Source organism: Tachypleus tridentatus, chromosome 13 (assembly GCF_004210375.1).
Source record: "Tachypleus tridentatus isolate NWPU-2018 chromosome 13, ASM421037v1, whole genome shotgun sequence".
Classification (NCBI taxonomy): domain Eukaryota; kingdom Metazoa; phylum Arthropoda; class Merostomata; order Xiphosura; family Limulidae; genus Tachypleus; species Tachypleus tridentatus.
The window spans coordinates 145,205,130-145,233,092 of record NC_134837.1 but is presented as its reverse complement, the minus strand read 5'-3'; the positions used below and the strand labels follow the sequence as shown (position 1 = coordinate 145,233,092).

The window sequence follows — 27,963 nt, the reverse complement described above, 5'->3', positions numbered from 1 at the left end:
AAGATCTGTTTAACTTTGTAATGTAAGGACTGTGATACTTTCATAATTTAAACAAATTAAGAGTGCTGAATCCGGTAGATGTCAATGCATTCGTTGCAAGATTGATTAGAAATTTTAAAACAAAATTGTAGGTAGTTTTTGGTTAAGCGTGATGAAGGTAGCATCTGAGTATGGAGCTGATGATAAATACAGTACTGGTAGAATTCTGCCACATACAGATAATCTACTAAACAGCACCTTCAGGACTTCATTTAGTGAGTTATTTCATTTTATAGCATGGTGACGATCCCAAATACGCAGAAAATGTAATGAAATAATATCTTAATATAAATGAAACAAGTTAGTGGGGCTTACGCAGAGTCTAGGCCTGGATATTGTTAAGTGTGTGCTGGATTATCTCCAGGCCTAGATATTAAAATAGTTGAGTGTGGGGACTATATCCAGGCCTGGATATCATTGAGTGTGTGGGGGATTATCTCCCAGCCTGGATATTATTATTTGTGTGAGGGATTATCTTGGTTAAGTAAAACAGGAAAAGAGCCGATACCAAAGCAGGAACATTTGTCAGTGCTTCAAAACGTAGGGGGTTCAATCCTCAGTAAGAGTCCCCAAAAGCTTTAAGAAAGCATTCCTCGTTGATGTTGGGCAATGATTTCAGCTAAAAGTAGAAACCCAAAATATTCAACATATAATTTCTCAAGTTGCTGTTATATGCCCTTATTTTGCTTTCAGACATTATTTATTTTTGAAACATTCGCAATAGAAAAAACTCAGAGTATTTTAAACTTAAAATACAGCGTAACGATTGAACAGTGTGTGCTATATATATGTGTGTATTACAGGTGTCACAATTATAGACTTTTCAACACTACCTTGGCCGATAACTTTCATCTTATCATAATTAAATACAGAATTATTTTCACACTGTCAAATCTTGAAAATAATTGATAGAATCTGTTTGATGTGTGACTAAAAACTGGTTTGTTTGTTTTGTGAATTTTGCGCAAAGCTACACCAGTGCTAACTGCGTTAACCGTCCTTAACTTAGCAATGTAAAACTAAAGGGAAGGCTGATAGTTATTACCATCCACCGCCAATCCTTGGTCTACTCTTTTACCAACTAATAATGGGATTCACCATCACTTTATAACACCCCCACGGCTGAAGGGACGAGCATGTTTGGTATGACGGAGATTTGAACCCGCGACCCTCAGATTACGAATCGAGCTTCCTAAATACCTGGTTATGCCGAGCTCGAACATTTTTAGAAAAAACACATTTGAATTTTTTTTCTTAATTTACTAAATATATTCTACCATAATACGATAATATTTAACAAAATATGGTAACTAGAAGTGTCATGATACAGCGATACCATACAAGTGTCGTATTTTGAAGCTGGTGCGATTGTATCGATACATTGTACAATACAATACTTGAAAATATTTATTCTGCCTGGTGTTAAGGTCTAGTGAGAAACTTTAGAAATAAAAGTGATTCAATGAAGGTTGATGAGTATTACATGTTGTTTTCATGTCTTTTATCAAAAACATTACATGCAAAGTAACAACAAATTAAAAGTAACAAAACATATATAATATATTTTTTTTATTATTTTACTTCTCTTGCCAGCTGCCCAATAGTGGATCAAACATACGAATTTGAAAACTCACTGTAAGGCAATGTTAGTAATATAGACGATACATTACAGACAAGACTATCAAACTTACCCGGAACATACTGGTGGTAAAACTTCTGCATTTGTTTGTTAAGAATTAAACACAAATATGTACAATGGGTTATCTATGCTCAGTCCACCAGGGATACCGAAACCCGATTTTTAACGGCGTGAGAAAATCTTCAGTATCTAAATACATATTATATCACAGCATCAATATCTAGATACGTATCTTAACCACTACTATCGTATCGTATCAGTGTAATAGTAGGTAACCCAGGATTGTCTGGAGTTAACTAATATTTGATCCATATATGTTAATTAAATGACTTTTAGAATTAGATTATTCGTAATAATGTGTTTTAAGTTTACAGTTTAAAACACGTACATTATTATTTTATATATATTTTTACCTTATAAATTTTGAATCACTTTGAATAAAAGTCATTGAATAATTCAAGTGTGCATGTTTTGTATTAGTTATAACCAACGTAGGCATTATAGAAACTTTGGTTAAGTATGAATTATAAGACTAATATTAATATGAATTGCTGATAAAACATCGACTGATTATCTTTGTAGAATGCAATCTCATCGTCCAAGAGTACAAGGAGGAAGCTGTAGATATTATAGAAGCAATACTTTCGTTAATCACAGAATCAGACCAGAAGACAGAAGACAAAATAACCTCTTTAAGTAAAGCAGAAACTGTCACTTTGGATGCTAAAGCAAAAGTCAGGAAAACTGAATCGATTGTCTCTCAGACATTTCAGGTATACATTTAAAACCACCCAGTGGAGCTATTTTCAGTGATAGTAGATTTCTAATATTATAAGAATATAGTAAATATATTTTATTTGCACAAGATATCACAGTCGTGGTTATAATGCCTTTTAAGGAAACTTTCGCTAAGAACTATGTTTTTCGTTTACAGACAAGTGCAAAAAAATCCTGAAAATGTTTCAAATTTCTTTGAAAGTGAAGCAAAAAAAGTTTCAAAACATAATTCTAGAATTGTATTAATTTGTACAAAGCGTTTTAATTCTGATGCCATGCTAATTCAATAAGTCAGTGCACGTGATGAAGATATAAGTACAAATAAGATTCAAAATATTTACTTTATTTGGAATGAGATACAGAAGACAATGATTCATAATTTATGTGTTATATCTGAAACAACATGATTTTTGTAAGCATTTGTTTCTATACGAAAGTGACTATTCATAATCCCACAGTCTCATGTCTAGCTTTATCTCATTTACTGGAATTTCTTTTAAGACCTTTCAACCATTTTGTTTCAGAAAGGAACTATGGATTTAAAATGAAATAATTCTTTCCTTTATTTCAATGCTTTAATATCACATAAATCATTATAAAAGTATGAAAATAGATTAAGACGTGCTGTTACTGGTAATCTCCAATTGTAATGACTCACTACTTAACCGAAACATAAGATAATATAAATAGCTTAGTCCTATTTTTGGAATTCTGATTGGAAAGGTTACAGATTCTAAGGGGCAGTTCTTTTTTATGTATTAATTGTTCTCTAGTAATTAAAACACCAATAAATTGTATGCGTTTGTAGGTGAGCATTCGTTAATAAAACTTTATAACAAATATGTATATAAAATTGTTTATCGTTTCAAGAAAACTTTTAACGTTTTTTTATCTACATTCAAAGCTTTTTCATATTAACCTTGATTTATAAACAACAAACGTTTTCTTATTTTTCAGTAAAGAACCAAATGCAGTTTGCTGACTCATAGCTTAACTTCTTTGGATACTTATTACGCTGCTTTTTTAAACATATTGGTCATAGAAAGTACAAAAATTCAATAGTAAAACAAGAGCAGTCAGAGGTTGTGTACCCTCGACCCGACGCTCCTTTCCGAAATTGCTTATGTTTATATTGAATAACGTAAAACTTCACTTTCGAAAAGTTAGAAAATCCTTTTCAGATCCAGAATTATCAACGACCTGGATCAGTTTTTGTTTTGTCATGAGAAAATTTTACCTTAGTGTGTCCATCAAATTTAGTGCATATCTGTTGGACATTTACAAACGTTTCAAAGTAATCCAGAGTCATAAATTAAGTCTGGTATAATACTTCTTCTAGTTCTTGTCCTGTGCAGTTAAAATAATCTACTACGAATATATGTTATTTGATTGCTTTATGTATTGTAAGGCATTATTATATTATTTTTGCCAAAGAAATGATATATAGATCATACTATTTACACGTTCAACAAGTCCCTATTTGTACTAACCTGGCCCGGCATGGCTAGGTTGTTAAGGCACTCGTTTCGTAATCCGAGGGTCGTGGGTTCGAATCCCCTTCGCACCAAACATGCTCGCTCTTTCAGCCGTGAGAGCGTTATACAGTTACGATTTATAAACAACAAACGTTTTCTTATTTTTCAGTAAAGAACCAAATGCAGTTTGCTGACTCATAGCTTAACTTCTTCTTTGGATACTTATTACGCTGCTTTTTTAAACATATTGGTCATAGAAAGTACAAAAATTCACTATTTGTTGATAAAAGAGTAGCCCAAGAGTTGGTGGTGAGTGATGGTGACTAGCTGCCTTCCCTCTAGTCCTACACTGCAAAATTAGGGACGGCTAGCGTAGATAGCTCTCGCGTAGCTTTGTGCGAAATCCAAAAACAAACAAACAGAAAACAAATTGCACTAACCAGAGCTGCCACTGTACTACACTTACAATAAATGAGGGCAATGAAATAATATATTTTCAAAGTAGTGTTTTTTTACCTGCATACTACAAGAACTAGAATAAATGTTTGATACCAGACTTTATTTAGCTAGAACAAAACCATTCGGTAATAATCCAAAGGAGGCTCTTCACTTCCAATAGATTGTGTGTCACATTACGTGCTGTTTAAGTTAGAAATGAAGACATGTTTCCAGATGAACCTCTAATTAATATATGTTAAAATGAACATTTTGAAAACTCTCTGAAAAATATATGCGTTACCTGCTATCAAATTATTTATAGGTGTTCGTTGTTTGAGTTTTTGATTAAAAAGTGTTATGCTCTTAAACTAAAAAATATGAAGTCAGTGAATTTGTGAAAGACCAAAGAGTAACATTCAAATACAGAATTAAATCTCTGCGGTAAAAACATCGCAGATAACCCTTATATTCTCCTTTATTTTCTCCAAAACTTCAACTCAAAATATATAGAAACTATTAGCATAATGAGACAAGTGAATGCTTTAAAGATATGTTATCCATGTACACAGATTTCCAACACGTAAGGTCCTGCATTTCCAGGTGGTTAAGGCACTCGACTCGTAATCTGAGGGCGTTATAATGTTACGGTCAATCCCACTATTTGTTGGTAAAAGAGTAGCCCAAGAGTTGGCGGTGGGTGGTGATGAGTAGTTGCCTTCCCTTTAGTCTTTCACTTCTAAATTAGGGACGGCTAGCGCAGATAGCCCTAGTGTAGCTGTGCAAGAAACTCAAAACAATCCAAATCCAACAGGTAATCGATAAACACTCCATAAAATAGGAGGCTCAAAAATTGTATGAAAAATAAGGCAATGAAATAAAATATTGTTAAAGTATTTTTTTAATTGCACAGGACAAGCTATTTGATATCAGACTTTAATTAGGTAAAACAAAACCTTTGGTTAATCATCCACAATACGTTTTTTTAGTCCTATCAGAGGTCATACTACTCACATGCTCAGCAAGTCCCTATTTATATTAAATAGTTCCACCACTAACCAGTAATACCATTATCAAACAGAAGAGCATAAAAGGTGTTGTGTAATGCTGACTAAAGTAGAGGCTAACAAAAGGTGACGCTGACTGTGTAAAATCTAGTGAAATAAAAACAAATTTATTTTCTAGTTATAAAAGGCAAAATGCTCGCAATTCCAGTTTCAACACTCCACACTTCCTTATCATAGATCCCCCAGTGGCACAGCGGTATGTCTGCGGAATTACAACGCTAAATCTGGGTCTCGATACCCGTGGTGGACAAAGCACAGAGCCCATTGTGTAGCTTTGTGCTTAATTACAAACAAACAAACAAACAAACAAACAAATCCTTATCGTAGGAGGCCCGGCATGGCCAGGTGGGTTAAGGCGTTAGACTCGTAATCTGAGGATCGCGAGTTCGAATCCCCGTCGCACCCAACATGCTAGCCCTTCCAGCCATGGAGGCATTATAATGTAACAGTCAATACCACTGGTATTGGTAAAAGAGTAGCACAAGACTTGGCGGTGAGTAATGATGACTAATTGCCTTCCCTCTAGTCTTAAACTGCTGAATTAGGGACGGCTAGCGAAGGTAATCCTCGTGTAGCTTTGCGCGAAATGTCAAAACAAACAAACAAACCTTAACGTAGGATCTTCCTATGGCCGAATTTAAAACATTAGTGTAAAATATGAACCAGGAAATCTAACCATTACCTTTCTGACCTCTGGGAACAAAACGATGAAGACATATGCTCATAGTACGCACAAAGATAGCAGCTAAACCTAAATAAATTGAACTCAAATCGAAACCTAACATAATTATAATTGAGAAAAAACAACAACAACACTATACACAGCAAGAAAAATCGAAGAAAACACAAACCATAAAATAAGTCCAGTGCAAATAATAATCACAAATTAGAAATTAAAGATAATACAATAAACAAACACATCCTACAGAAGGTAAAAATGGAAAATTAAATACAGAACTAAAATGAATATTACAGGTGCGTATCTCATCATAGTAGTCGATATTGATATATATCAAGGTATAGAGGTTTTACCAACAAGCCCTGGCATGGCCTGGTGGGTTAAAACGTTCGACTCCTAATCTGAGGGTCGCGAGATCGAATTCCTGTCGCACCCAACATGCTAGCCCTTTCAGCCATGGAGGCATTATAATATAACAGTAAATACCACTATTCGTTGGTAAAAGAGTGGCTCAAGAGTTGACGGTGGGTAGTGATGACTAGCTGCCCTCCCTCCAGTCTTACATATCTAAATTAGGGACGGCTAGCGCATATAGCCCTCGTGTAGCTTTGGGCGAAATTCAAAACAAATCAAACAAACCAAAACGGTACTCAGCTATTAGCGGTAGGTCGTGTTGTCTAGCATCCTTTTCTCTAAATACTAAATTGGGGATAATCAGAGAAAATAGTTCTCGGGTAACTCGAAAAGGTCATGACTACAATTAGGCCACCCATGTGTATCTGAATATCATCTCATATCTAGTTCCTTATTGCACTGATTTAGTCAGACATCTTATTTTCGTCATGTAATTGTAAAAACGAATCGGTCACGAAAGTGTAAAACTGTTTTATTTTGTTGCTTTTATTTTTACATTTTGTTATTTGAATATACAGCTAGCCAGTAGTAGTTCTGTGTAGCACTGGGGCAAGATAAATGGTCGTAAGATATATTTTAGTAACATGTCACATCCGAGTGTTGGTCTGTATAACCTCTATTAACAGTTCTGATATTATCAAACAGATATGTAGATACTGAGAAATGTATTCGCCCTAGTCAACATTCTTACTGCTGTAGCTATATAAATCTTACAGCTCAATGGCATCACACTTTAAGAGGTCTTATAACATTTAAAATATATCTTTAAGCACTTTATTTATTTTTAGGAAGCATTTGTGGTGATGATGCGCCTATAACTAAATACTAAAAAGGTTTAACAGTCATTAAAAATGGGTTTATTATTGTAGCTTGCACGTTACTTGGAAGAGAAGGCAGAAGGAACAATGACAAGAACTGAATATGTGCTGCAGGAAATTAACTACGTGTTTCAGAAGGTTCTAGAAGTAGCTGATCAAATGGAATTCTATGAAGTTGAAACAGAAGTCAATAGTGTCTTAACAGAAAAGGTTAATAAGTCTCTGCTAATATTATTTATTATTATTTAACCGATATTTATGTCGATTTACAGATTATTTTAAGACATTATAAGAAATTTAATAATACAGATTGTATTCTATATATGTGCAGTGCTGGAAATAAGCATGACAGTGGGAAGTAAAAAATGGGCACAAAATGCAAATATTATAAGGTTGTTCATTCTTTGCTGTTTGTAAACGAAATGCACCAGAAAATAGTCACATAATGATAGCTTACACTCTGATTTACTGTCATAAGATCCAACAGACAATGATACACTAGCATAGTGCCTTTAAAAATACAGGTAATCTGTTATACAATTTATTTCCAGCAATAGTGTGGTAATACATTCCTCCTGGTTGCCAGAATAAAAATGTCATAAAACAAATGTGGAGGATGATACTCCATATTAAGGGTGAAATGTCATGTTTAAATAGGATATTTATGTTTCTAAAGTATAAACTAGTACTGTTGATAATATAATCACTTGAAGAAGCAAACCTAAACGTTAAAAGCGATATTAAGTAATTTAGGTTGTACCTTCTATGTGATGGACGCCACCCCAGTAGAGGTCTTTCAATTGACGTAGCTGAAAGTAAATGCTATCTCCATATAATTAAGATATGCATTGATACAATTTTTTTTTATATTGGATATGTTGTTGCTTTCAAACTATTGCTTACAAGAAATAACAAAACAGAAAGGCTTAAACAGGTGTTAGACTTCATATAATTAGAGGATCAAGACTAGATGAGGATGTTATTTACAGACGAATCATATTTCTTAGGAACAATCAAGGATAGTTTGCTTGATGACAGAGAAGATATGGTACAATATTTACAATGAAGCATGTTAGGAGGCCAATACAATTAAGTATGTATATCAGACAATAGTTAGGAATATACCTAAAACTGAGGATACCTTGACTGTTGACAGATGCAAATAAAATCCAGTTCATCATACCATTCCGTCAAAAACAAGACTTGTTGTGTAGGGATTCATTTCCTCATCTTTCAGCAAAACAATGATCCCTTAGGATGCAAAAAGGTGATGAAATGGTACCTCATGAATTTAGCACTCGCTATCAAACTTGACCAGCAGAAAGTCCAATAGAAATATTATTAAGGTTATATGGTTTGTATGGAAACTGAGAGCCAAACAGCAACAAAATAACATGATGGAATGATATTAGCAATAAGGACATCAGAAGAATATTTCACTATCAGACACTGATAAGAAAATGGTAACATAAAAATAATGTGTACTACATTGCTCAAAGTAAATGATTAATAATAGAGCATTCTACAATTTAGCTACTGGCCGTGGAATTATGGCTCAAAAATATACCCGGATATTTTTGTCAAGTAAAATCTTTTAGCTCATAGCTCTGTTATCTCTTACACTTTACACTGTATAGACTACTCTTTGAACAATGTTAAAGTTCGATTTAGCGCTGCATGACACTTACGAAACAACTGAGAATTAAATGAAAATTTTCTTGTGCAAAAAGATATTTAAAAGAAAACATTTATTGAAATTAACTCGGAGTTTCTAAAGAACTGCTAAATATTATATAATTTTACTCTTGATACTGGATCAACTGTATGGTATATCACTCTTGATATTGAACTAGCTGTATGGTAGAACACCTGATATTAAACCAACTGTATGATAAACCACTCTTTATATTGGACCAACTATATGGTATAAAACTTTTGATATTGGACCAACTGTATGATATAACACTCTTAAAATTGGACTAGCTGTATGGTACAAAACCTGATATTAAACCAACTGTATGGTACCACACTCTTGATATTGAACCAACTGTATGGTATACCACTCTTTATATTGGACCAACTGTATGGTATACCACTCTTGAATTTGGACCAACTCTGTAGAATCACACTCTTTATCTTGCATCATCTCTCTAGTATAACACTCTCGATATTGGATCAACTGTATGGTATAACACTCTTGATAATAAACCAACTGTCTGGTATAAATCTCTTTGATATTGGACCAACTGGATGATATAACACTCTTGATATTGGACCAACTGTATGGTATATCTGTTTTGATATTAGACCAAATGTATGGTATAATATTATTTTATCTCCACATAATCATAGTTTCTCTTGTAAAGAAGTATTTTGTTGTTGTTGTTACAAATAAACCATTTTCTTGTTGAGAAAGAGAGGGATTATTTTGATTGTTTAAAATTATATTTGAGTGATTATGAAATACGAGGGCTGTTCAAAAAATACGCGGACTGACGTCATAAAACAAAATGTACTTCATTTAGAAGTTACAGGTCTGGGACCCCTTCAAAGTATTCTCCTCCCCAACGCACACACTTATCCCAACGGTGTTTCCACTTGTTGAAACAGTCCTGGTACGCTTCTTTTGTAATGTCCTCCAGCTCCTTCGTCGCATTTGCCTTAATCTCGGGAATCGTCTCAAATCTTCTTCCTTTCAATAGTCTTTTGAGTTTGGGGAACAAGAAAAAATCGCAAGGAGCAAGGTCAGGTGAGTAGGGGGGTGGGGAAGAACAGTGATCGAGTGTTTGGCCAAAAACTCACGAGTTCTGAGGCACAAATTTCGCAGCAACGCGGTGCATCTTCAATTTTTCGGTCAAAATCTCGTAACAAGATCCAACTGATATCCCACACTCTTCAGCAAGCTCCCTGACAGTCACCAAGGTGTTGATTTTGTCGACGTGTGGGTCGTCAGTTGACGCGGAAGGACGTCCAGGACGCTCATCATCTTCAATGGACTGTCGACTATCCTTAAAACGTTCATGCCACTTGAAACATGCCGTACGCTTCTTAGCAACATCACCGTAAGCCGTGTTAAGCATAGCAAAAGTTTCAGTCGCAGATTTTCCAAGTTTAACACAAATTTCACAGCAAGTCGTTGCTCCTTCAGGTCATTCATTCTGAAATCCGCCAAACGAAAAATTCGCACTTCACTTAAAACCGCGTAGCTAATACACAAATGAAGATATCTGCAATCGAGAAATGGCGTCGTAATCAGTTGATCTGTGCAAACCTAGCGACACCAAGCGGATTCCCCTGGAACCAACTGGAGCCGCGCAATTCAAACAGTCCGCGTATTTTTTGAACAGACCTCGTAGGTGTCTCTATATTCTAAATATATTAACACAAAAAACATGAACAACAAAACTTGACAAAATTGTAGAATCATATCACGCTTTTAATTGGCTGATACAAAAACTTCCTCCATGATTGCATTTCACCGTGGTCGGACTTTGTGAGAACTTTGTTGGAACGAAGACATAACACCACTTCTCCATTGTAGATTGTGAACGTTGTTGTTTAAGTATACTTTCCATAATTCTGGAATGTTTTACTCTCTGTTTCTCTGTTGACTTTTACACATTAAACTTGTTTTTATGCCAAACAGAAGAGATTTCATTCAAATTCCGTATCATTCGTGTCATTTTATTATTATAAATAACATTAATTACTTGACATTGTTTTCCAGCAAGGGATAGTTTAAAAACATACTATTAATATGTGAGAATATCAAAACGTTTATTTTAAAAAAAAATTGTATTTAGTTATGCATGTAATCAAACCTGGGCATCCAAAATGTTTTGATCTTTTCTATTAATGACAAATCTACAAATTGAGCTGGGTGAGCTCTGCCCACCACGAGTTTCGAGTTTTGGACCAAAATATGTTAACATATAATTAACTAAAACATTGACGTGAGCGTATGTGGGAGTAATTTTAAATCCCATTAAACTTTGCAAACATGAAATTAGGAGTAGGAAAGTATAGAAAACGTCACCATATACGTAAGAGAGGAGTGAGTGTAGACAGCACCATATTGCAAAGGAAAATATACTTGGGAAATGGATCCATCGTCTCTTAGTGTCCCATCTCAGACAGCAATGTTTATTTTTGTTTGTTTTGAATTTCGCGCAAAGCTACCAGTATTTATATATTAACGTTTTGTGTGTGAATTTCTCATTTTTTTTATAAGCACTTAGAATACCGGCATTATCACTATTTTCAGTTTTCATACTTGTTCCCAATAACCAAGTTCTGAAAGGGCTCAGTATATTTTGTACTAGAGGAGTTTCGTAGGTATCACGTGCTGTAGAATAGATTTAGCTCACTTAGGTTTAACCTCACAGTCACGGCCATAAGATTCATCCAGGTCTGTAGATATCTAATTTTATACATGATTAGTTTCTTAGTTGTTTCAAATACACAGCATTGTCTGTATATTTTATAAACTTTGTGCATTCAGATCAAAAATACCAAACTAAAAAATATTTCGCAAGCGAAGCACGAGTTTTCCCACAAGGTTTAACTTAAAATATCAATAGAAATTACAGTTATGACAGAAAGTGTTCGTACCCCTGAGTCCCGAGTGTTTTTTGCTCATAACTTAAAAGGTATCATGATTAGGATAATAGAAGTAAGATATATTATAAATATTATACTAACACACATTTACATAATTTTTATGTAAATTAAATGACAAATAAACTGTTTATAAACAAATAACCAAAAATAGGAGGAGCAGAAAGTGTTCGTACATTTCAGAACGTGTGAAAAAACTGATATTCTCGTAAAAATTTTGTTTAGTTTGGCAAATAAACTACATTATACCATTCCAGAACTAGACACTTGGTTCATAATTATTGGAATTTAGCCAGCAAAAAATGTACTTCCGGCAATTTAGCGCCGTCTCCGTCATTATCTGCTTGGTCATCATGGCGAACAGAAAACAACTATTCAGTGATTTAAAAAACTGAATTATTGTAAAATACAAATCTCGTGTGTCTCTTTCCGGTATTGCTACACAACTAAATGTGCCGAAATCTACTGTTCAAAACATAATTGCCAAGTTTAAGCTTACAGGATCAACTGCTAACCTCCCTCATTCCGGACGCCCCACCAAAATTCCAGAGAGAACCAAGAGGAAGGTTCTCACAGAAGTTAGTATGAACTTTCGTTTAACACGTAATAACGTACAGAAACTGGTAAGGGAAACTGGGGTTAAAATCAGCACCTCTACAGTTACGAACATGTTACGCTCTTCTGGGTTCAAAGCATGCCGATCTCATAGAACTCCATATTTAAAGCCTGTTTATTTAGAAGCACGATTGGGGTATGCAAGAAAGCATGTAGATAAACACTTTACCTATTGAAGGAGTATTCTTTGGTCAGACGAGACTAAAATCGAGCTTTTCGGCCACAATGGTGTTCGCAATATTTTCAGTAAGATGGGAGGAAGAAATCTTCCAAAGAACACCGTCCCTACAGTTAAATACGGAGGTGGTTCGATCATGCTATGGGGTTCCTTCAGCTCTTCTGGTGTAGGCAGCCTTCACCACATGAATGGAATTATGAAAAAATAAGAGTACGTTGATATATTAGGCACTTATATCAAGAATGATGCTCAGAACTTGCGGCTTGAGCGTCGTTGGATCTTCCAGCACAACAATGACCCTAAGCACACATCGAAATATGTGCAATTCTAGTTGCAGAGGAACCATATAAGCGTTCTGGAGTGGCCATCGCAGTCACTCGATCTCAACCTAACTGAAAACGTTTGGCATGAGTTGAAGACCATGGTTCATCAGCGTCATCTGTAAAACCTGGAGGAATTGGAGGCCTTCTGTAAAGAACAATGGAAGAAAATACCAGTCGAGCACTGTCAAACCATTATTGAGAGCTATGAGAAGAGATTGCGCCAAGTAATTTACCTGAAAGGCTACACAACTGACCATTAAAGTAGACGCACGAACACTTTCTGTCCCTCCTATTTTGGTTATTTGTTTATAAACAGTTTATTTGCCGTTCGATTTACATAAAAATGTATGTAGATGTGTGCTGGTATAATATTTATAATATACTATACTTTCATTGTCCTAATCGTAATACTTTTTAAGTTATGAGGAAAACCTACTCACGACGTAGGGGTACGAACACTTTCTGTCGTAACTGTGTACAGCGTCTCCTTGGGTAAAAATATTTCATAGTGCAATTGCACAGAACCTCTTTTAAGACTAAATATCTATCATTATGTAGCCCTCCAAAACTGAGCCATGAATTTGCTTATACTAATTTAGTTTTCAATACATAAAATAACAGTCAAAACTTTATGTAAAACACCACAAATGATATTTAATTCAATAAAGAGCTATTGTGGTTGTTCATTTCCGTTCTACGGTTTTCACAACACCAGAAATGGTTGATTAAAATATTCGTATCAATGTCCAATAAAATATGATTCTGTGTAAAGAAGTGACGGGTTTATGAACACCGTGAAGTCACTAATCATAAAAAAGAATTTCACAGAAATAGTTTAGAAACGAAGTTTTTACTAATCATAAAAAAGAATTTCACAGAAATAGTTTAGAAACGAAGTTTTTACTAATCATAAAAAAGAATTTCACAGAAATAGTTTAGAAACGAAGTTTTTCAAAATTAAATTTTTAATACCCATTTACAACACTTCAAGTTCACTGAACTTTTAAAATATATTTATAACACTTTTTAAAATGTTATTTTATGAATAGGGACCGGGATTTTCGAGAACTTATATTACTTGCGACAGTCGTTCAGTGCAGACTACAAATTTGATTCTTAATGTTTTCAGTTTATAGCCAGAGATTACTACTAGATGGTGATCGTATTTTGGGTTCACTACCACAGATTACAATGACAGTATTTTGGTATACGTTTTGTAATAGGATATAAGTAGCTGACGTGATATTAAATGTTATTTTATATTTACAGGTTCAAAACAAGACAGCTAAATTTGGACATTTGGTACGAATCACTTCTTTGAAAGTCCAGCGTTCCTTGGATGTCCTACAAACAATAACGGACGAATTAGGTATTATTCTAGCTTAATATATAACGCGAATTTCATAAAATCTTATTGGAACATCTTATGTGAAAATATGAAATATGCAAATTTTTGTTTAATATTTGTTTGACCCAGCATGGCCTGGTGGTTGTAATCCGAGGTTCACGGGATCGAATCCCCTTCGCACTAAACATGCTCGCCCTTTCAGCCGTGGGGGCGATATAATGTGACTCTTATTCGTTGGTGAAAGAGTAGTCCGAAAGTTGGCGGTGATGACTAGCTTCCTTCCCTCTAGTCTTACACTGCTAAATTAGGGATGGCTAGCACAGATAGCCCTCGTGTACCTTTGCGCTAAATTCCAAAAAACAAACCTATATTTTAATATTTTTGTTCTGTTTCGAAAATGCAGTTGAATCTAAATTTCGAACTTAAGCAATTATCCATCAGGTAACAATACTTTGTTTGGAATTTTGCGCGGAGCTACACAAGGGCTATCTGCACTAGCCGTCCCTAATTTAACAGTTTAAAACTAGAGGAAAAGCTGCTAGTCATCACTACCCACCGTCAATTCGTGGGCTACTCTTTTCTCAACGAATAGTAGGACTTACCGTCACATTATGAAAGGGAGGTGCATGTTTGGTATGACGGGGATTCGAATCCGCGGCCCTTAGATTGCAAGTCGAGCGCCTTAATCATCTGGCCATGTCCAGCCAATTTAAAAGTGATGGACCAGAATGGAAGCAGCTACTCAACAGCAACCATCGTCAGTACTATAGCTACACTCTTACGAATAGTGGGATTGACTGTACCATGTACAAAATATTTCAAACTAATTCCAGTCACGTGATAATAAATAAATATAATTTTTGAAAGTATCTTGTTGTACATTATGAAATTTAAAGCACATGCGAAACGTTAAAGTTATACTATTTTATCAGGTCATCCCTTAAGTAATGTTCGATTTTAGGTTCAGAAAAAGAGAAAGGATTTCAACCGCTTTTAATGTTATTTAATCAATAATGTATGTTCCATTATTATTAATTACTTCCTGCCAACGATTTGATTCACAGGCTTCTGAGTGTCACTTCTATAAATTATTGGGGTTTGGAGGAAAAGAATGTAGAGAGGGTAGTTTTGACATCTTCATGTGTTTCAAGCTGTTTTCAACTAAGATAGTTCTGCAAACTTCGCAATAGATGATAATCAGATGGGGCAATGTCTGGAGAATAAGGAAGATGTGGAAGTTTTTCCCTGTCTAGTTCTGAAATATTTGTAGATGTGATCCTTGCTGTATGGGGTCGTGTATTATCCTGGTGTAACACAACACCTTTACGATTGATCAAAGCAGGCCTCTTTTCTTTCAGTGCAACATTCAAGCGCTCTAACTGTTGACAATAGAAGTCTTATGTAACTGTTACATTGAGTAGCAGCAACTCAAAGTGGATTACACTAACAATATCTCACCAAACTCTTAACAAGACTTTCCTATGGTGGAGGTCCATTTTTGGCTGAGCCAGTTTACCTGCACTGAGCCATTGTCTACGGCGCATAACATTTTTATAAAATATATTTTTTTCATCTTCAGTCCAAAAAAGATGAGTTACATTCACGAGATTGCCGAGAAGTGGAAACGTCTGCTCTTGCTCTAAGGTTGGCTTTTGTCAAATCATGGAGGACCCATTTTCCAAGTTTTGACACCTTTCCAAGCTGTTGCAGATGACGGTGAACTGTTGAGTGGGTTGAATTAAGATTCTGTGCTAGTTCTTCAACTGTTACAGCACAATCTTTATCAAGTGCAGCCAGCAGCACGTCATCATTAAACTCAACAGAACGACCTGAGCATGGCGCATCACTTAAGCTGTAGTCACCTGATCGGAACTTCTGAAACCACCTTCCAAATTTTCTTTCATTGAGAGACTCCGTTCCATAAACACCTTGAATGTTTTCTGTAGTTTGTGCTACACTATTGCCTTTTTTAAACTCATAAAGCATTATATGCCTAATGTGTTCCTCAGACACATCCATTTTCATAATGGCTTATTTGATTAATGATCTGAAAAAATGGAGTTGGGTTAGTTTAGTTTATTTATCTGAACATTTTTATACATGTCCTACTACATATTTTAGTCATCAAAGCTTCCTACAAATACAGAAATGATGATGCACTTTCTGTATTAAATTTTCGGACATTACTTATGGAATGACCTAATAAATTACACAAAATATTGTTTTACTAATTAAATATGAACAATAATAATTAAATGCCATGGTTATTTTCTTTTCAAATCAAAATTAATATAATATGAAAGTTAGAAGGTTTCTTTGCAAATAAATTTTGATAGTAAGTTTCATTGAACCGAAATCTAATGGTTTCTCAGGGTACTGTTCCATTAAAACCTGAAAGCTAATTGTTTTTCAGGTAGTTTTCTGTTAAAACCCCGCAAATGGTTTTAACTACACACATACAATGCTTATTAATATATTTTTAAAAATTTACTACCGACATTCACTATATGAATAAATTCAAATGTATATTTTTCATATACTTATGTTTCGTTATATATACCTTTAAAAGTTATTAAAACTTGGGGGAGGGTATAAAGGAAAAGTACCATTCTCAGTACCAGCATTAAGAATGTCTTTAATATGTTAAATAGTGTATTTCACTAAATCTAAGCTGTCTTTAAGATTCTTTACAAATGACATGACTAAATCGACCCTTTCACCACCAACAACAAAGACGTACAACTAGTAAACATTCCGACTGAATATAACTTTGTTATAACATATATTAGTCCTAAGATTTCAGCTCGTATTAGACAAGAGTACAGACAGTCACGTCTTAACATCAAAACTATAGAACTGTGAATATGTCAGCAATATCAGTCTTTAAACCTAAAACATGCATTAAACCCGACCCGCAAACTAAGTGTTAGGTTGTAAATCAGGTTTAAGAGGAAACTGTAACCATGAGAACGTAATATAAAAGTTAATATGCAAACTTTGTGGTTTTGTATACATTGGTGAAACAGACAGAACCATTAGGGATAGAATTAACGAACATCTTCGATCTCTTCACACACAAAACAGTGAAGCCAGTGCTGTGAATGAATATTTTGTTGACAAATAAGGTATAAATGATTGGTTGATTTTGAATTTCGCGCAAAATTACACGAAAATTATATGCGCTAGCCGTCCCTAATTTATCAATGTAAGATTAGAAGGAAGGCAGGTAGTCATCACACCCACCGCCAACTCTTGGGATACTCTTTTACCAACGAATAGTGGGGTTGACCGTCACATTATAACGCCCCCACGGCTGAAAGGGCGAGCATATTTGGTGTGACGGGAATTCGAACCCGCGACCCTCGGATTACGAGTCGAGGCCTTAACCACCTGGCCATACCGGGCCAGGTATAACTGATATTTGTTTTTTCATAACAGCAGCCACTCTTACAAATTTCTTCAAATATTTTAGATAGAAAATGCAAAAAAAGCTCTATTAATTTAAGAAAATAAGCTACACTTAAAAAAGTAAAACATCCTGGAATTTTTAATTAACAGTTTTCGTTTTATTATCTGTTTTAAATAGTAGAACTTTATTTGTTTGCGTGTATTTCAATTTCACAATGTACAACAATATAATTTTACGAGAGCTATGTTTATAAATTATTTCGCTATGTTACCTTATTACGCAGACTCGAATTATTTTGAAATACCTTGTACAGTGTCTTGTCCGCTCCGATGAGTCTTAATGACGAAATGTTGGCTTACATAAAACCAGTTATGTTTTCTGGAATAATAACTCCTTTTTTATTTATCTTTCTAACATTACCTTTTATTCAGTTTTTATATTTGATAAGAAGAACAGTAATGTACACTAACGTAAATAAGTTTACGTTTTATTATACACCTAATATATTATTATTGTTATTAATTTTTCAACATCTTAACAGAAACCTTGGATTCTCTGGAATCTGCTGACTTATATAGAATAGAATACGAACTTGAGAGGCTGCAGAACGAAGATCTTGTTCTTGCTGAGAAAATGAAAGATCTACAAGTTTTGAAGAAGAAACAGCAGAAGTTGATTGACGAATTAGAGAAAAGTATAGAAACTGTAAGGCAGGAAGTTAAGGAAAGTGAAAATATCTCTGAAGCAATCAAACACATTTAACCAGATTCACACATTCCTGAGATTAATGCAGATTTATTTATGAACGACTCTGGCCTTATATGGCACATTAACTCAAATTTCACATTCTTGTTCTTCTGGCTGCCTTTAGAAATTAACAATAATTATGTTGCTCGTTTAAAAGATATTATGAGAACAAATAATAATCGTAAATGATGATTAGCATTAACACTAACAGTACCAGACATATTCAGATATGTTATATTCTTTTATGTAATAAATGTAACTGAACAGATCTGCTTTTTGATATAATTTGATATTAAATCTTGCGATTAACTGTCATTTGGTAGATAAGTAAAACAATGTTTGTCAATGCAAACAAATATAATGATAGTGTTTGTTTGCGATAGCTGTCTCTAATTTTGCAGTGTAAGACTAGAGGGAAGGCAGCTCGTCATCACTACCCACCGCCAACTCTTTTTACCAAAGAATAGTGGGATTGACCGCACATTATAACGCCCACACGGCTGAAAGGGTGAGCGTCTTTGGTGCGACGGGGATTCGAACCCGTGAACCTCAGATTACGAGTCGCACGCCTTAACCTACCTAGCCATGTCGAGTCACAAGAAAGGAAATTATTAGGAAATCATATGCAGACTTAAAGGCCTAAGTCATATTAGCTTTCAGCTTTTGTTATTTAACAAAAAAAAACCAACATGAATTAGACATAAACAGGTAAAACTACATGACTTGTTTGATATGGTCCAAAATCCTAGTGAATTTCATGGAGAAGAAAGCGCAACTAACTCGTCTCGTTCTTTCAAACTAAAGGGGTAAAATTGTAACAAAACGAAGCAGGAGAAAGTTTATTAACACTTATGAATGATTAAACTATTTAAATAACTAGTAAAAATGAAGTTACACAGAAACATTTGGCATTACAATCGACATTAGTAAGAATGTATGCTGGAAACAAGAATTCTTGCAACAATAAGCATTAATAATGTTTTTTCTACCACACACAACATGTATGTTTTTTTAGAGTGAACTGTTATCAGTACCAGATATAAGGTTTTGTGGTCCCTACATCCCATGTAATTTTACACAGAAAAAAAATTATCAATGGGTCCCCATTAAGACCATAGGCCCTGAGGCTGAGCCCTCTCTAGTCCCTACTTAAATATGTCACTGCCCGTTATTATTTCTTTTGCTTAACGACATCGCTTGTACGAGAGTAGCAAAGTAAACCGACTAACTAATAATTTGACGTGTAAAAACAAAACTACCTCGAATGTTCAGAGGTAGATATTAGGTTGTCCAGAAATAAATGTTTTTGAACTACGAAGTTTGGAAAAATATAAACCACTGTTGTAAAACATGCTTTAATTAAAGTAAGCATCACTTCCTTCAACACACTTTTGCCAACGTGTAACGATGTTGTTTATGCTCCAACTGTAGAATTCAGAGTTTATATGGTCAATGAACTCCCTGAAAGCTTTTTCTGCAGCTGCCTGGTTTTTAAAGCGTTTATTGTTCAAAAAGTTGTCAAAGTGGTTGAAAAAAATGAAAATTTCTAGTGGAAAGGTTTAGGGAATAAGGTGGATGAGGCAGAACTTCGATTCCCAATTTATTCAATTTTTGGAGCGTTGCCCTTGATAGGTCTCATAACGCCGATTTTATTGATCTTCAGTCATCTCATGCGGAACTCACTTATCCATCTTTTTCGTCTTTTCAATACCGCTCACGTTATTGGCAATGCTTGATTTGCTTGTGCCAAGCTCTTCTGCAAGCTCACGTACTGTTGTGTAAGGGTTTGTCTCAACTGCTTCCCTTAATAAGTTTCATATAAGGATGGCTTCCTTCCACGACCTCATGGTCTTCAAGACTTTCATCTCCATGTTGAAACCCTTGGAACCAATGTTGAACTGTATGTTTAGAACAGATTCATGGCCGAATGCCTGATTGATGTTCCGTGTAGTTTCGGTAGCTTTTCTTCCAAGTTTGAAGTCGTAGAGGAAAATTAGACGAAACTCTTTTTTTTACCATTCTGCCTCGGGGGTTACAAAACGTACTCTAAGTAAAGTTGAAACAGCAAACAAGTAAGACACATTGTAAGCAACAAACGTTGGAATAAACCAGCCAATCAACGATAAGTTATTCAATATTCAACTTCTAAATATCATCGTGAAAATTCCGACATTTATTTCTGAACAACCTAATATTTTACGTAAAGGTGATTTAAGCAGAATGTTGCGAGTGTCGAACTTGTTTCACTGGTGTACTATCATGGAATCTGAGATTAAATCCATCTCAAATTATGCCTTATAAAATCCTATGTTGCTGTTTTTAAATGCTTTAACTTTTGAACAATTAACGTTTCAGTAAAATCACTTGTTTCCATTATTGTGCACTATAATCATTAACCCATACATTCACGCCATGAGCCAATAAATTTTAATATCACTTAATTTTTCAACTTAAGAAAACAAATTTGCCGAATTTAACTACAAAAATAGCTCAGAGGTAACTGTTCAGTCTTACAAAACTAAAACTCGGGTTTCGATATCCATGGTGACAAAAGCACAGATATCCTATTTTGTAGCTTCATGCTCAAGAACAAATTATTTATTCTTAATTTGATCTGCCGTTACCTTCCACTCCACAGCACGTTTGTTTTATATAATAAAAGTGGAAACACGAACAATTTGAACCTTAACCCAACGTTATCACGTTGAAATATAACGTTTCACTTATTCTCACACTTCACCAAGAATATTCATCCCAGTGGCATTAGCTATTACACCGTCTGTCTTTCTGTCGCTTATGTAGTGCAGTAGTATTAGCTATTTCCTCCCTTATGTTGTTCGTTTGTCGTTTATAACTATTGTATTAGTTATAGCTCTATTCAGTATACAGGAAGGCAATCGTACTTTATTTGCAAGGTTTGTAGATGCTGGTGTTGTGGCGTCTCAAGTGTAAAAGTTTAATGGTTGAGGGTTAACAAAAATTTTCCCAAGAAACATATCCACAGAGCGTTATCAATAATGATGTATAACCAAAGTACGTAACATTGTGTAGAAGGTACCATTCATTGTTCTCTATGAAAGTAAAATAGTCCTTTATATGATTGCGAAAGGGTTTCCTTTTCAATTCAAAACTGTTTCAGGAATTGAAGGCTATGAATAAGGAAAATAAACAAAAATTGTCTTAAAATATTGAATTGGAGCTGGACGTATCATTTGATACTATTAGCAAGATAAAGATTTGAAGGTCAGCCGTGGGAGCACTATAATGTGACGGTCAATCCAACTATTTGCTAGTAAAAGAGTAGCCTAAGAATTAGCAGTGTGTGGTGATGACTAGCTGCTACTTTCCTTCTAGTTTTACACTGCTAAATTACGGACGGCTACTGCAGATAGTCCTCGTGTAGCATTGCGCGAAATTAAAAAAAAACCAAATCATTTAGGGTGATTGAACATTAAAACACTTTTACTTATATTCAGTTTCAGTTACTCTCTTCGTATTTACTCTTTCCAGTTGCTAAAAAGATTAGATAATCCAAGTTAGAATGGTGGGTCTTCTTTCGAAGTGTCTCATTCCATGGTAAAAGGAACATTTTCCTAAAATGAATGGGTTTTTTTTTATATCCTTGTTACTGTGAATTGGACTATCAAGCATGTAGGCACAACTCCTAAATCTTGAATAGTTGAGTTTACAAGCGTTACTACAGTGAAATCAGTCCAGTGGACTAGCTAACAGAATGTAGGAACTACTCTTACATCTTATATAGTTGATTTTAAGTACTATTAAAGTGGTATCCCTTCATTGGAGTCGTTTAGAGCACGAATTATAATTAAAATTATTTTTAATAATGTTAAACATTTCTGTATTACTACTAATAATTGTTTTGAAAAATATAATCGTAAAATATAACATTGCACTCCGCCCCCCTCTAGTACAGCGGCATGTATTCGGATTTACAACGCTAAAATCAGGTGTTCAATTCCCTTCGGTGGGTTCAGCAGTTAGTCCGATGTGGCTTTGCTATAAGAAACACACACACACACACACACACACACACAAACATTGCCCTCCATTGGCAAAACGGCATGTCTGCGGACTTACTACGCTAGAATCCGTGTTTTGATGGGCAGAGCATAGATATCTCATTGTGTAGTTTTGTGCTTAATTAAAAACAAACTAAAGAGATCCAATCAAATGGCGTTGATAAATCTCAAAGGGCACGAAAGGTTGTTTGTCTGTTTTGAATTTCGCGCAAAGCTTCACGAGAGCTATCTGCGTTAGCCATCCCTAATTTAGCAGTGTAAGACTAAATTGAAGACAGCTAGTCATTATCACCCATCATCAACTTTTGGGCACTCTTTTACCAACGAATAGTTGGATTGACCGCCATCTTATAGCGTCCCCACGGCTGAAAGGGCCTGCAAAAAGTGAACTGACACAATAAAACGTCAGTATCATTGAAGGGTCTGGAATCAGTAAACTCTCCTATTCTTTTTGGTAAAATAACATTTCTAGTTTGTAACGAACGTACGAGATGATGATTCAAAAATATATTAAATATTTGTTGACAACTCAGAAATTCTATTTCGAATATAATCTTCGACTATAACATCATAATGAATTCTGTTTTAACTTCGACTGTAAATTTTCGGGCATATTCTGGCCTTTACTATTTCTACTATATTATTTTGGAGAACTTTCAAAATTATATTTCCATGTCAATGATTAGTATTCCGAAACCAGCATAAGAAACAATTATAACAATGTTTTATCGAGTTTTTTTTTCGCACACTTAGTTGTTTATCACATGATTATCCACATACTAATTTAACTTGTAACTTAATGTATTATCTATTCTTAACTGTGTTCATGTTTAAGTTAATTTATACACAAAACAATTAAACTCTAACTAAAGGCAACACGGAATAACGAAACGAAAATTGCTTCTTGCTTCTATCTATACAACTTTAAAAAAGTTTGATTTCATTGTAAAATCTGATTTTACTCATTAAGTTATTAGACTATTTATATCCCATAATGAATACTTTACCCTTAACATAACAATAACAAAATTGCCAAAATTAGATAAAAAACAAATTAGCATTTTTCAAAACAATTTTCTTAATGTGCAAGTAATACTAACTAAATATGTAGCATTTACTGTGTTAGATTCTGTCAGGTAACACTAACAATCGAATATATATTTTTAATTTCGCGCAAAGCTACTCGAGGTCTATCTGCGCTAGCCGTTCCTAATTTAGCAGTATAAGACTAGAGGGAAGGCAGCTAGTCATTAACACAACCGCCAACTCTTGGGCTACTCTTTCAATAACGAATAGTGGGATTGACCGTCACATTGTAACGCCCCCACAGCTGAAAAGGCGAGCATGTTTGGTGCGACAGGGATGCGAACCGGAGACCCTCAGATTGAGAGTCTCACGCCTTAAACCACCTGGCCATGCCAGGCCGACGTTTATTCTATCTACCCAAAACTGCATTACTTTATGCTGAACAAAATTTAAAATCTACTGTTTTTAGCTAACTATCTCTATGATATCGACACATAAAATAAGTATGTCACGTTTCCCATTTAAAGTTTTGTGAAAACGCAATATTTACTCTGGTCGGTTCTCACATCTTATATGTTTAAAATGCAATGGCCTTCTTTAAAATGTTTCAATTTATATATAAATGTACACACAAGATGCTAGGTCTATTATTTCGTTGACAGATCTAGTTAGAATTAATTTTGTCTTAAAACTTAAATAACGTATTCACATACTTTCCAAATTTAATGATAGTAACATTTGACATAGATAGTAAAATTAGTCATCACGCACTGCTACGTAAATGGTGAGCACGCATGTATATACATTATTTAAGATTCGATTACCTCATATCCCACAAAATTGCTTATGATGTCCTATCATTTAAAACAAACCCCCATAGCTAAAGATCACTGTATTTAGTGTGTCCAATTCTTGATTTGGTGCTTCGATGATTGGCATGTAGCTTATACTAGTCGTTTCAGCGTCTTTTTTAGACAATGACTTATTGAAATCTGTCCAAGCGAATTTGGTTGCAGAAGTTTGGGAATTCATGACAAAGATCACGTGCATTCAATGGACAGTTTGAGCATCAGGATAATTCTTTATGGTTGTATTGCACCATCATTAGTCAAAGAGATATGCAGAAATTAGCTTTATATAATGTTTCTATTGGATTTTGAACTACGACCATCCAATTCCATACCAGGAAATATGTTGCATTGAAAGTTTTTTTTTCTTTCTTTCGATCCTAAGGCTTTTATATTAATATTATTTTCGGCTGTAAAATGTATAATATTTGTGATAAGATTGGGTGGTAATACAGAACACTAGACCTCCTTATTCTACATTAAAGATGTGACGGGTTTAATAATATCTTCAAAACTTCATTAGTTACTTTTCTAACAATGAATAAACTCTAGTTTGCTATATATAGAATCTTAAACTCTCATAAAACAGTAATCTTCCCTATTTTTTATATTTAAATATGAAATGAGCTCATTTCACTTCAAGCTATACAATAAACATGTCATCCAATCGTATTATACAGTGTTCTTTATGTCGTTAAGTTACCTTTTACAAGGAAACATAACAAAAACTAAACATTGTGAGGAAAATTAAAATAACTTAGTTATAAGAAATGTACAAATACAATAAAGGGTCTTAATACAAGAGCACGACAAATACCAGGCGGTTGGGGCGCTCGACTCATAATCTAAGGGTAGCGGGTTCGAACCCCCGTCACACAAAACATACTTGCTCTTTCATCCGTGGGGACGTTATACATGATAGTCAATCCCACTATTCATTAGTAAAATAGTAGTCCATGAGTTACGAGTCCAGCTCCCTAACCACCTGGCCATGCCGGGTCCTTTTCGCATAAGCATCTGCTATCTGGAGTTCGGACTTACTGCTATTATTCCATTTCTCCGCCCCCCCCCCGCTAGTATAGCGGTATGTCTACGGATTTACAACGCTAAAATCAGGGGTTCGATTCCCCTCGGTTGGCTCAGCAGATAGCCCCATGTGGTTTTGCTATAAGAAAAAACACACTCCATTTCCCCCCCCCCCTGAACGTTTTTCCCGGGGTGACGTAACATCTTAACTACGCCTGTAAAAAAAATATCTTGTCGAACTGCTAATTTCATAGTGACTATTTTGTACTGATAAGATAAACTGCATATTTAGTGTCTAATACTTCAGTCCTGGAATCTTGTTTTTATTTAAATACAAGTCCTTGTTGATTTATCTGTATATCTAGCGCTCACTATATTCCCGTATTGTATTGTATAAAATACTTAATACCAGCAGACATTTCAGTAAAATAATACATTAAAATACTCGTTAAGTAAATAATTGTTTCAGTAAAACTATATTACACTAATCCTACATTGACCATTAACTTGCGATTATTTATTGATTAACAGTCCTGCACGTGTTTTACGTATTTACAATACCAAGTACACACACACAAATACCGAAGTGAAATTTAAGTCAAATTTTGAAGATTGGTTGGTTGGTTGGTTGATTCAGTGTTTTATGGCACAAAGCAACTAGGCTACCTGAGTCAAACATCCGGTAAAAAGTTAAAAGTAAATTTAGTAAAATTCATAAAAGGAAATTAAGGTAAAACAAAACAGGGTTAAAAAAAAACAAAACAGAAATAGCATAAAACCAATGTTTACATCTAGTCTGCAATGTCAAAGAAAAACTACAGTAATTCAAGTTGTAAAGGAATTTCTGTAGCGTAACTGTAATAATCATAACTCGCCAGGAAGACTAACTCGTTATGACTCTCAATGACGGCACCATTTTAAGAGAGTAAAATGTGGCTTACTGTAATCTGAGTGTTACACAGACTACACACTGGTGCATCAGTTCCAGATAAAAGAAAACGATGAGTTAAAAAACTGTGACCAATGCGTAGTCTAGTTCGAACAACTTCCTCCTTCCGAACCTTACGGAAGCTAGACAGCCAAAGTCCAATATAGGGTTTTATTTGGAAAAGCTTGTTGTCGCGTTGCTCACTCCAAGTGGACTGCCAGCTGGCACGGAGCCTAGCCTTGAATACGGGACCATAGTCCATGTACGGAATAGGTAGAGTGGTGATAGTGCCAGAGAAGATAGATTTAGCTGCCGTGCCTGCGAGCTCGTACTCACGAATAACAAGGTTGCCCGGTATCCAGAAAAAGCGAATAGAAGTAGATGTTAAAGAGAAATGGGCCAGTCGGTTTTGAATATCGGCGAGAATGTGGTGTGAACCAACGTGAAGCGATTCCAGGGCCAGTAGAGAACAAAGCGAGTCAGTATAAATAGTGCAGTTTGAGTACTGCATAGCTTCTATGTGATCCAGGGCGAAAGAAATGGCATACAGTTCAGCAGTGAACACAAAAGCTGTAGAAGGAATCCTACGCGCAACCACCGAACCACAACAAACCATGGCAGAGCCCACAGAGTCACCTGATTTTGAACCATCTGTATAAATAGGAATGGAAGGATGGTTCGATAGATGTTCAGCAAATAAGAGACGGTGCTTCCAATCAGGAGTATCTGCTTTTCTGAGATGACTTAAAGAAAGGTCACATTTGGGGACTGTAATAAGCCATGGTGGGATGAGCTGACCAGTGGATACAGCAATGTTATCCAAGGAAAGATCCAATTCATCCAACTGCGCCTAAATACGAAGGCCAAAAGAAGCAATGCCAGACCATCTGGTCTGAAAAGTGTGGTCCATTGAGGAAGGAAAACACAATCCCAGATAGGATACTTTGGTAAGGAATGAAGTTTCGAAGCATACAGTAAAAACAGTTGCAAACGGTGGAGATGCAAAGAAGGTTCATGAGACTCTAAGTTCTGAACTGGAGAAATGTGGAAAGCTCCAGTGCAGAGCCAAAGTCATTGATGAGAAATGGAGTCTTGCATCTTTAAGGCTGATGGTCTGGCAGACCCATAGACCAGTGATCCATAACCGAGTTTCAATCGAATAAGAGCATAATATATCTTTAGCATAGAACATTGATCTGCTCCCCACGTGGTGGAAGAGAGGACACAGAGGATGTTCAGTGCTCTTGTACACTTGTAGCTGCTATAAAAGGTATAAAGGTCAGCTTACACTCAAAGATATGCCCCAAGAGATATGTCTCAGGAATCACAGGCAGCACAACTTCACCGATATGGAGTTCAGGATCAGGATGAATACACTGTTGGTGGCAAAAGTGAATGGAAACAGTTTCAGAGAGAGAAGGTAAAGCCATTTGCTGTGGTCCACTTCAGTAAACAATTAAGGGCAGTCTGTAGCTGGCGCAAAATATACCTTATGTCCAATGATTGACATGAGAC

The 27,963-nt window shown here is 35.2% G+C and overlaps 2 protein-coding genes across 3 annotated transcripts in view; both read left to right on the top strand.

Annotated features, from left to right (window-relative positions):
* The window catches only part of LOC143238898 (uncharacterized), a 39,316-nt gene extending 36,922 nt beyond the window's left edge, over positions 1-2,394 (top strand). For both annotated transcript variants that reach the window (XM_076479531.1, XM_076479532.1), the window contains one exon: positions 2,261-2,394. The gene's annotated coding sequence lies outside the window, so the exon portion shown is untranslated. The remainder of the gene's footprint in view (positions 1-2,260) is intronic.
* LOC143236331 (uncharacterized) lies at positions 152-18,843 on the top strand. The gene is made up of 5 exons (XM_076474604.1): positions 152-254; positions 2,261-2,451; positions 7,395-7,553; positions 14,346-14,445; positions 18,375-18,843. Exons 1-5 carry the CDS (start codon positions 152-154, stop codon positions 18,593-18,595), a joined length of 774 nt encoding a protein of 257 aa, XP_076330719.1. The 3' UTR covers positions 18,596-18,843.
* The last annotated feature ends 9,120 nt before the right edge of the window (positions 18,844-27,963 follow it).

Bases quoted from the DNA above. Each gene is read 5' to 3' on its own strand.
- LOC143236331 (XM_076474604.1), top strand. From the start codon at position 152: ATGAAGGTAGCATCTGAGTATGGAGCTGATGATAAATACAGTACTGGT. The intron at 7,554-14,345 runs GTTAATAAGTCT...TTATATTTACAG, and splicing joins ATAGTGTCTTAACAGAAAAG to GTTCAAAACAAGACAGCTAA. The intron at 14,446-18,374 runs GTATTATTCTAG...ACATCTTAACAG, and splicing joins AACAATAACGGACGAATTAG to AAACCTTGGATTCTCTGGAA.